Source organism: Vespula pensylvanica, chromosome 14 (genome assembly GCF_014466175.1).
Source record: "Vespula pensylvanica isolate Volc-1 chromosome 14, ASM1446617v1, whole genome shotgun sequence".
In the NCBI taxonomy this organism is placed as follows: Eukaryota; Metazoa; Arthropoda; class Insecta; order Hymenoptera; family Vespidae; genus Vespula; species Vespula pensylvanica.
This window is the reverse complement of record NC_057698.1, coordinates 4,143,761-4,154,707: the sequence shown is the minus strand read 5'-3', so window position 1 is coordinate 4,154,707 and position 10,947 is coordinate 4,143,761. Positions and strand designations below refer to the sequence as shown.

Here is a 10,947-nt window from a genome sequence, read left to right as displayed (position 1 = left end):
AAGTGCTCTTCGGAGAATTAATCTGAGTCAGCATTTTAAACGATCAACGACAGGTGAATGAAACGTAATCGATTCATTTTAGTATTAATTAACAATGAAATTACTCTATGAATTAATTAATTTAATTTAGGAACAGTCATACTACTCGTAAGAAAATTTTAGATCAAATGCAACAAAAAAAGAAAAAAAGGTGAGAATGAAAAATGAAAAGAATTATGCAAGAATCTCGACGACGTGAATCTTATGATTAAAATCGTATGTACAGTTACGTTTTGGTTGAACAACGTCGATTTAATAAAAAATTATTATTCGACGTAATCGAAGCGATGCATAATCGATTCTATTCAAGACGAATTCAAATTCGTTAACGATGACAATTGAGAAAAAAGATTACAATCTATCGTACTGATCGATTAATTCGATAAATTAATTAAATGACTCGTAAGAAAATTTTGGTCCCAAAGGAAGAAAGAAAGAAAGAAAGAGAAAAAAATAGGAAGATAAATATAAGAACAACGTTGATCCTACGGTAAATCCTATGTACATTCGCAATTTGGTTGTAATCGATTCTACTCTAAGTCAAATAAGCGCGATTCGTGTTTGTTACGATTGAATTAAATAAAAAAATTACTATCCCTCGTACGTACCAATTAATTAATTAATTAATTAATTAATTGAAAAACAAATACTATCGCAGGACTCTCGCAAGAATAAAATTTTAATTCAAAACGAAGATAAAGAAACAGAAAAGAAGAAAGCAGAATTAAAAAAAAAAAAAGAAAAGAAATTAAAAAAATATAAAGGATAAATATCGAAAAGATTATTGAACGATCTCGAAAAAAGAAAAAGAAGAAAAAAAAAAAAAAAAAGAAAAAAGAACGAATCCCAATAGCGATAATATCGTATGTACATTTTGGTATGCAAAAAAAATTATTATATAACGAAGATGGTTGTTAAGCTTACTTTGAAAATTTATTAGTTGGCTTGCTGCGTAAGAAGATTCAAGAGCTCATCGTGGTCCATACTGTTCAAGGTTTGTATGTCGATGCCGAGGGCATTAGCTACGCTCTTCATGTCGAGACCGAAGCTCTTAAGTAACTCGATAAAGTCCATCTCTTCGCCTGTGAACGGATTGTGAAGCTTTGGACAGCTGTGATTGCATTGCGGCCAAGTGCAACGCTCGATCAACCGGAAGTGACAGCCCTGGATGCATTTCCGTTTTCCATTAGGTATCACCGAACGTTGTGGCCTCGTACCATTGAACATTCCTGCGTGTGTGTTGTTGTCGTTACTTTGTTTCCCACTTTTTCGCCGTCCTGCAATTTCGTTTGGTTACGTTTTTTCAAATCGTTTTTTCTTGTTCCTTTTTTTTCATTTTTATTATTATTTGATCTCTTCTTTTATTATTATTATTATTATTATTATTATTATTATTATTACTATTACTATTACTATTATTATTATTATTGTTATTGTTGTTATTATTATTAATATTATTAGTATCTTTGTTGTTGTTGTTGTTGTTGTTGTTGTTATTATTATTATTATTATTATTATTATTATTATTATTATTATTATTATTATTGTTATTATTATTATTGTTATTATTATTATTATTGCTGTTGTTATTATTATTAATTATCATTATTGTTTTCTCTTTATTTTTTTATCTTATTTCTCTTTTTAGGTCAGCTAAAAATCGCACGTCGACGTTAAAAAAAAATTTCTTTTTCTTCATTTGTTTTTCCTTATTTCTTCGTTGACCGACATTTTTTCCAATAATTTTCTTTTCCCTTTCTTTCTCCTTTTTTTCTTTTCTATTTTTTTTTATTTTTTTTTTTATTTTTTTAATTTTTTTTTTTTTCAACACGCTCCGTCATCAAGGTTTCATACGAGAATGAATAATAATGCGAATCGACATTGTTTTTTCTTATTATTTTATTTCGCTCTCAATTTTTGCTTTACTTTTTCTGATCTTCAATATCGTTTCGTTAAAATTATGTTAAGAATTGCAATATTCGAATAATGTAGGTTTACACGATTGATATTTGGAATCAACACGGGAACCCCAAAACAAATGTGATGTAAATTATTCATTCTGAGATTTATTAAGAACACACAGTTTATATCTACAAAATACATATTCTCAATAAGATCACAACATTGTTATTTGATAAATGAACAAACAATTTTTCATAAATATATACGAGTAGTGTGGTTTTTTTCTTTTTTTTCTTATTTAGAAAGAAAAAAAAAAGAACAAAAAGAAAAACAGAAAAATTAAAAAAAAAAAAAAAAAAAGAAAAAGAAAAAAAGAAAGAAGAAAAAAAAACAAACGTCACTCATAATACATATGTATATTATAAACATAAAAGAGAGAAAAAAAAATTGACAAAGAAAACGTTTATATTTTTAAACAAAACGTGGACTCTTTACCCGAGGCCTTTCTTCTCTCGTGTTTTTCCTTTTTCATCCTTCCATCCTTGTTTCTATCCCTTCTTCGACCCTTATGCTTTCTTCTCCTTCTCTTTTTATTTTCTCTTTCTGGACCGGAAGTCGTACTAGTTCCTTTCTCGTCAATTTTAACTACGCCGTTCGAATAACTCTTCTTTCTCGTCTCAGTTGATAAATTATTTTTTTCAGACCTTCCAAGTTGGACCAAGGTCCCGTTGTTTTTCGTGAGACCGGAACGAAGAAGTTTCCTTAATGATTTCGTACAGGGCTGATTCGTCTCGATCTCGGAATGAGTACTACGAATTGAAATGAAAAATAGATCGTTAATTGATCGCCTTATTAATTAGACAAATTAGATATATAGATATAAAGAAATTTTTTTCATACGTGAGATATATGTGTGTGTGTTTAAATTATAAAGGTGAACCGTATAATATGACTAATGATAAATTTCGAAATGTTGATTGTTTAACGTGTATGAACAGTTGCCTGTTAACAGGGGAATATTAAAAACTGCTATTACCGACGCGGTACGTAGTGTTGTCAATCTTCAGGCGCGAATGTTCATTTGTTAAATATAAAAATGTTTCCAACGAAATAAAATTCGTCACGTTACATTGTTCACCATAGAAACTTGAACTCACTCGTTACGATGATTTCCAAGTGGCATTTGTTCCCAACAATGCAAAGCCTGTGCCAATGAAACCTCGTCGATTTTAACCAACTGCCAATCCCTCTTCGTTAAAACACTGTGACTGATGCAGCTCGGTGCAAAGACAGCGGTGACGTTTTCGAAAGTCTGCCTCAAACTGTCACCCATTTTGTGAATATAATCCCATTGTTGTTTCGTAACAGGTGCACCAACATTGTCAGCCGACATTTGAGCCTCGTCGAAGAGCCATTGAAAGACGAACAACGGAGCTGCGCATTAGTAAAGATGTTTATAAATATTTCCTCGATTAGGATTTAATCATTATATTTATTTAACCAAGATCGATTAGCAGATTTCTTTTTTTTTTTTCTTTAATTCTTTCGTCGTCAAATCGTCAAGATCTTTCTGTAGTTAATCGAATAAATAATGACTTACCAGTCAAGGTCGGATAAAGACGATAACCAAAATAACATCTCCAAGGTTCGTCCGGATGTTTAACGACGCAATTGTGTGGTATACGTGCTTTCCAAAGTTCCATTCCTTTGTGAACAGCATCGACAGGTGATAGACCATTCGGTGAGTATGGTGCTCTGTCCAGAAACCAGCCTGAATCGGAGACACCGCGTATGGCTATGTGTTTTAATCCTGTAATCGAAACAATTCGATTAATAAGATGAGTGAAAAATAATTATTTATAAAATTATAAAGAAACATTGTTATGTATAAGATAACGTAACGTTACTAACCTAATTCCTGATGAACCAAATTTTGGACGTGATCGAGGTTAAGCATAACACCAATTCCACCTGCACTGCTACCAGCCAGTAACAACGAGCTTGCATTCTCAAGGCCAAGCGGTATCAGATCTCGTACAACCTGTGAGACGATCTCAGCTCCCATAAAGGAAAACATATCGTTGGGCGAGGTTCTCGTACCGCTCCAGCTGTCGCTCGTACAATACGGTACAAACCTTTAATTAATAAACGAAAGGAGAAAGAAACATTAAACGTTAGCATAATTAAATAATTGTTGAAAATGCTAAGCGTCGGAATATCTCGATGGACAATACCTACACGTGATTCGCGTTCCACCAAAATGGATTCTCTTCTGGATTTCCTGATAACAATCCGCCAACTGTAATAACGAAATCGATATTATAATAATGATATTAATCAACGAAATAAAACGAATGAAAAGAAAATTATTATTATCAATGACTGCTTACCGTCACGTGTTTCGGGCCATTGGGTGGACGTCATAAGGTGTCTCAATTTGAGCCACCTGTTTCTACAGCTCTTATGATCATAACAATACCAGCCACCTTCCAAGAAAATGATCCACCTCTTCGAACCGTGAGACTTACGTAGGTAAAAGCCCGCCTGCGAGCCATCGTTGCAAGTGATCGACCTGTTGCTCAGGTAGACCCTCTTCAATCCTCTCTGCTCTTCCAGACCATATTTCTCCAATATCTTGATCAGCTTCTGTAGCGTGTTGCTTTGTAGTCCTGGTGAATTTGATGACACCGAAACCGTGTTCGTTGGCTTATCTTCAGCGACTATCGTTAGGATCAATGCCGCAAGGCATAATGACATCTGTAAACAAAGTTTAACTTCATTCTCTCTTGTTACATCGAAAATTGATTCACCGAAAAATCTTTATTGATGGTAAACGACGATAACAACAAGCGATGATTATCATTTCAAATCGCTCTCAATTAGAACAATTTATTTTTTACGAATTGATTTAAAAAATTCGATATAGATTTTTAACCAACGAAAGTCGCTCGATTATTTTGATCTTGGTAGAAATTATTGCCTACCTTTCTACGCAACGCTTGCAATATGTTTTTATTATAATTAATTTCATAAAGTTCAATAAAAATGATACATATACTTGTACGGCTGATTTATAAATAATATCGTCATAGACATTTAATATAAAAATACACAAGTTATTTCTTTCTCACGTTACGATTCATTTATTTATTATTTGATATATCGCTTTGTCATTATTTCAAGAATATCACCAATACAACGATCTATCATAATTATATTCCCTTTTTTGTAACAGATATGTTTTTATTAAAAAGAAAGAAAAAAAAAAAAAAAAAAAAAAAAATCCGAACGCGAACGATCACCAAAGATTAATTACATTTCGTCCCGCCAATAAGACACGTAAAAAATCTTAACCGACTAGTTATCTTATACAGTTATCAATTATATTACGGTTATCAAATATTCTTATACAATTATCACGTAAGAGAAGATATTTTTTTCGGAGATGCTCCAAAGTAACAGAAACGTTGTCGGATTGTGAATAGGGGTCGGTCATTGTTAAATACAAAAATAAAGAGAAGGATTGATGGCAAGGGATGAGTGGGAGGGAGGGGAGGGATAAAGAGAAAAGAAGAGAGAGAGAGAGAGAGAGAGAGAGAGAGAATATAAGCGGTGGACTATAGAGATTCTTGGCGCCACTCTCTTTCCCTATGGTGTCCCTCTTTTTTGCCCCCCCCCCCTCTTATCTGCTCCACCACCACCACACCACCATCATCACCACACCATCACCACCATCATTACCATCACCACCACCACCACCATCACCACCTGTCACTCTCTATACGTGTCTCTTACTTCAGGTCTCTTTCCCTTTTTCTCCCCTCTCCATTCGTTTCACGAAAGCAACCACTTCGGGATCAAGTTCCGCAGCTTCCAGAACGGTAGCCAGCAGCGCAAACATCTCGGAAACAGAAGCTCGGTCTCGGTCTCCAGATTAAAGGGCCGCCGGCAATGGCCGAAGAGGTAGAGGAGAAAAGAGAAACGTTGTTGGTTGCGCGATTGTGATTATAATCCGCGTAGTAGTTACATACATATTATCAGTTTCACTTTTATACTCATACGTATTATATTGTACGTATGTATGTACGTACTCACGTATTATATTATATGCACGTACGTACCTGCGTATTTGTTTATTTATTTATGTATGTATGTATGTATGTATGTATGTATGTATGTATGTATGTATGTAAATATGTATATCGTCGTAACGATTATCGTTCGTCACGTTTCTTTTTTTTTTTTCTTCTTCTTTTTTTCTTTTTTACACATGACGGACTATGATCGATTCCATATATTATGTATTTCTTTTTTTATATTTCTTTTTTTTCCTATGTTGCATAATCGTATCGGATTATATTTTATAGAGATAGAATTCAAATGATGGCACGAGGCTCGATGTTTGTAATATGGTATTTCTATATAGGTATTTAATGTTCGATCTGTCTTTTTTTCCTTTTTTTTTTTTTTTTCTTTTTTCTTTGCGAGAGGTGGAGATTGTAATAAATATATTCGTCTGGTTTATTTGTTAACGAAAAATCATGAAAGAGAAATTAATAATGATAAAGAGTTGTAATAAGATTGTTTAGATTTCGGATGTCGAAAGATTTATCGATCGTTAAACGTCGAAAGATTTTTATCATCGAGGACCTTTCGAGGGATATTTTTAAGACCCTTAAAGATCTCGAAGATTTTACGATCATAAACCGAAAGAAGAAAGATCTCGATCTCGTCTTGCAGAATTTGGAGTGAGTGCAACTTGTGACGCTTACCGGAAATTTTTCTTTCTCTCCTTCTCTCTCTCTCTCTCTCTTTTATTTTTTTGAAAAATTTAAGGGCACTTCACGATGGAAAGTTTCATGGTTCATCGAATAAGAAAGGGAGACAGTTGTATTATATACAGCTCTGTAACTAACACGCGAAAAAGTAATTTCCGAGGAACGAATGAATCTTCCTTCCTTGCGATAGGATCGATCGTGAACCGTAACGATTTCGGGCAGGTTTAAAACGAATTTGCTCAAAACCCACGGCAAATTTTGAACTTTCAAGATGGTCGTAAATAATATTGACGACTCGACCGTATCTTCTTCCTTCTTCTCCATACTTTGCGTAACCACTTTATTATATCGTAAATCAGAATTCCGTTCCTGTTCTAAAATTCAAACTGTTGAGAAAAGAAGAAAGAACTAGAAACCGTTCGGTGTGATATATATATATTTTTTTTTACGTATATACTTTATTTCAATTTTATTAACTTTCATCGTATTGCAAAATGTTAATTGCAAGTCCATTTTTTAAAGAAAATTTTTTTCTAATCATACATACACGTGTCTATATATGAAACTATTTTTTTTCTGATCTTATTTTTTATTTTTTTTATATTTCTTCTATTTTTATTGTTACTCATATCTTTTACAAATTAGATATTCTACAATTCTCAAAAAGATCTTCTCTATATCTTTTTTATCTACATATTTGCAAATGATATTTCAAAAAAAAAAAAAAAATAAAATGAAAATCTAACTGAATTATTAATTCAAAAATTTATAACAGACATATCATTAAAATATCGTCTTTCACATTATTATACCTTTCTTTAAAAAATATTATTTCTATAATACAATAATTAATCTTATTGCATTACTATTACTATTCCATGAATCAATAAAATCTTATTCCCTTTATTTACTATTTCACAAATCAATGAAATCATATTTTGATTTAAATAACATAGATAAAAATGTCAGAAGCATTACTTAAGAAATAATAGTTATATTAGCAAAATCTTTAACGTTATCTTTCTCTCTTTCTTTTTCATCTCTTTCACTCCGTTTCTCATTTCCATCCCCTTTTATCGTTACTTATATTTTTCACAAATTAGATATTCTACAATTCTCAAAAAGATCTTCTCTATTTCTTTTTTATCTACATATTTGCAAATGATATTTCAAAAAAAAAAAAAATAAAATGAAAATCTAACTGAATTATTAATTCAAAAATTTATAACAGACATATCATTAAAATATCGTCTTTCACATTATTATACCTTTCTTTAAAAAATATGATTTCTATAATACAATAATTAATCTTATTGCATTACTATTACTATTCCATGAATCAATGAAATCTTATTCCCTTTATTTACTATTTCACAAATCAATGAAATCATATTTTGATTTAAATAACATAGATAAAAATGTCAGAAGCATTACTTAAGAAATAATAGTTATATTAGCAAAATCTTTAACGTTATCTCTCTCTCTCTTTTTCTTTCTCTTTCACTCTGTTTCTCATTTCCATCCCTCTTTTGGCGCATCAAGGCGTGAAGGTGTCCGTCATAATTTGCCACCCGGCGCATAATCCCCGTGACAAAGGCCGACAAAGCGATGGCCTTTACCGTCTGTGTTAAGCTACGTTCAACCCGGATTCTAGTAGCCGGTCGAAACGTTTAAGGTAGCCGAACAACACATGGGTTGCTACACTACCCCAAGTAACCCTCGTAAAAATCGTTATCCTTCAAAAATATTCTTTTCCTTTAGCAGCTTTCTATGTATATATGTATATATGTACGTATATATGTATGGGAGTGTGGGAGAGGATAATGGACAAGGATATATAGTTATAACAGCTATTCGTTAAGTAAAGGACAGATGTAATACGTTTACGAGTACGAGTACGAGTACGACTACGAGCAATAGAAAACATCTAAAAGAAAACGAGATGTTACTTATTGTACCTACGTTCTTCAACGTGTAAAGGATACGAAACATAACTCTCTCGTTAAGTCGCGAAACTTCAAACGAACGTTTTAACCTGTAAAACGAGCATCCTCGTGCTCTAAGAGTTCTTACCCGAGTGAGGCATGCGATAACGAGAAGGAACGTAGTATTATTCGACAACGAATACACAAAATCCGATCTATGCGACCGACCATGAATTTGTAATACATATTATTTACGATTAAACAGTTTACTTTTTAACGCGAACAGATATAATTTTCGTATAAACACGAAATATAATCCAGAGATTCGTACGAATCTGTGTACATTCATTTTATTTATTCCAACGTGAGATACGTAAAAATTCTAAAAAAAAAAAAAGGAAAAAAAAGGAAAAAAAAAAGATAAGATAAAATGAAATAAAATTTAAACATGCCCGTCCGAACAAAATGTAGAGATACAAATGGACGTCATTTTTATTTTAACGATAGGACAGATACAATTTCATACGGATATATTTATCTTAAAAGAATGAAATACAATTAAATTCGCACGAAACAATTGATATTATAATGAGATTATATTCCGAGAAAAGATAAGAAAAGAAAAGAAAAGAAACGAAGGGATACGTAAAAGAAATTCGCATAAATGTTGTAGGAGTATGCGAGAGAACGATCAGTTTACAAAAAGGAAAAAAAGAGAAAGAAAAAAAAAGGGGAAAAAATAAGTCTTGACTGGTTGAACATCGTTGCGGTGGCGGTATCTTTGAAATTCGTTGATCGTCGTAAGTCGTTGATCGTCGTTCACATCGCGTTTCGTCGTCCGGATGTTGATGATGATGGTGGTGAGAGAGACGAGCGTCTCGTTACCATTACGAGGGCCGCTCACGCAGCTCGCATTCGCCGTTGCTAACACGCAGCAACCTCGCATTACCATAACCGCGTACACAAGGACCAACTCGTTTCATTTCTCTCTCTCTCTCTCTCTCTCTCTCTGTGTGTGTATGTATCTGTGTATCTCTCATTTCTTTCTTGCTTTCTTGCTCTGCTTGGGGGGGTTCCATCCAAGAGAGAAAGTTGACTCTCTACGTGGCACTCGAGCCTTTCGAGTTCAACTTAACGAGCCTAGAACTACTTGATGAAGCGCGAAACTAACGCTCACCAATCTTCGACGTCTTTCCGATCCTTAGGATTTTCCAATTTTTCTTTATGAACGTATGTGTGTGTGTGTGTGTGTGTTTGTATGTGTGTGTGTGTGATTATATAACAGTAGAAATATCTCTTGTACTTGTATTTGCCATTAAAATTAAATTTATTTAATATTTAATAATCAAATTTTATCGAGTTTGCAAATGTTATAAGTTTATTGCTATTTATATTTTGTATTCTGTTCATATTCGTTCTAACGATAAAAAATTGCACAGAATTGTAATGATCATTCTGAAGGGAAACTGTTCTAATAAAACTGATAGATCGTTTTAACGAGAGAGATACGTTTTTATTAATCAATATCAAGGATTTTCTAGTTTTTTTTTTTTTTTTCTTGTACTGTAATAATCGATGTAGTTAGAATGTATATTATCATCACGACTAATTTAATAGATTTTTTTTTCTTTTTTTTTTTTTTTATGAAGTACGATCATCGCCAAAGAGAAAACTTGTTGCATATCAACAATTCATCATCCTTTTTTTTCTATATAACTTTATCGAATAAGTTCTAATCTACATATTCCAACATCGAAATGAATCATTGCTATTATCCAACATTAATATAAATCCAAAGTTGATCAGTGAAAAGAGACCTCTAGCACGTTCTAATAAAAGTTATCTAGTGATCTTTCTAAATTGGAAGCTAACTTTTGGCAGAAATCCAGGGTACCACTCACGATACCTATCTTCTATTTCTACGAGTGATTAACTGTAGTAGTTTGAACTTTAAGAAAAAAAAAAAAAAGGCAAAAACAAAGAAAAAAGAAAGAAAGAAAAGAAAAAAAAAGAAACAAAAAGAAAAATGAAAAAGAAAACAAAGAAAGAAGAAAAACACCATGAGGCCTGACAAATTTTACTCCATCCTCGGTAATAATACTTCTCTTTAAACCCTTTCAGAAGGTACATGAATAAGGGTTGAAACGTAGACAGTTGCAGTTAGGTCGGCTGTCAAAAACACTGAAGAGAAAAGCCACGTAATATTTGATATAATTTATGACGACGAAGGACTTTTGCGAAAGAGAGATAGAAAGAGAGACAGAGAGAAAGAGAGAGAGAGAGAGAGAGAGAGAGAGAGAGAG

The 10,947-nt window shown here is 32.6% G+C and overlaps 1 protein-coding gene across 1 annotated transcript in view; it reads right to left on the bottom strand.

Annotated features, from left to right (window-relative positions):
* Positions 1-953: 953 nt before the first annotated feature.
* The window catches only part of LOC122634184 (palmitoleoyl-protein carboxylesterase NOTUM), a 21,445-nt gene continuing 11,451 nt past the window's right edge, over positions 954-10,947 (bottom strand). The window contains exons 3-9 of the mRNA XM_043822859.1: positions 4,332-4,698; positions 4,180-4,240; positions 3,853-4,076; positions 3,542-3,751; positions 3,099-3,375; positions 2,437-2,750; positions 954-1,316 (exon numbers count right to left, since the gene is read on the bottom strand). Of these exons, the coding sequence (XP_043678794.1) occupies positions 976-1,316; positions 2,437-2,750; positions 3,099-3,375; positions 3,542-3,751; positions 3,853-4,076; positions 4,180-4,240; positions 4,332-4,698 (1,794 nt within the window). The 3' untranslated portion in view covers positions 954-975. The remainder of the gene's footprint in view (positions 1,317-2,436; positions 2,751-3,098; positions 3,376-3,541; positions 3,752-3,852; positions 4,077-4,179; positions 4,241-4,331; positions 4,699-10,947) is intronic.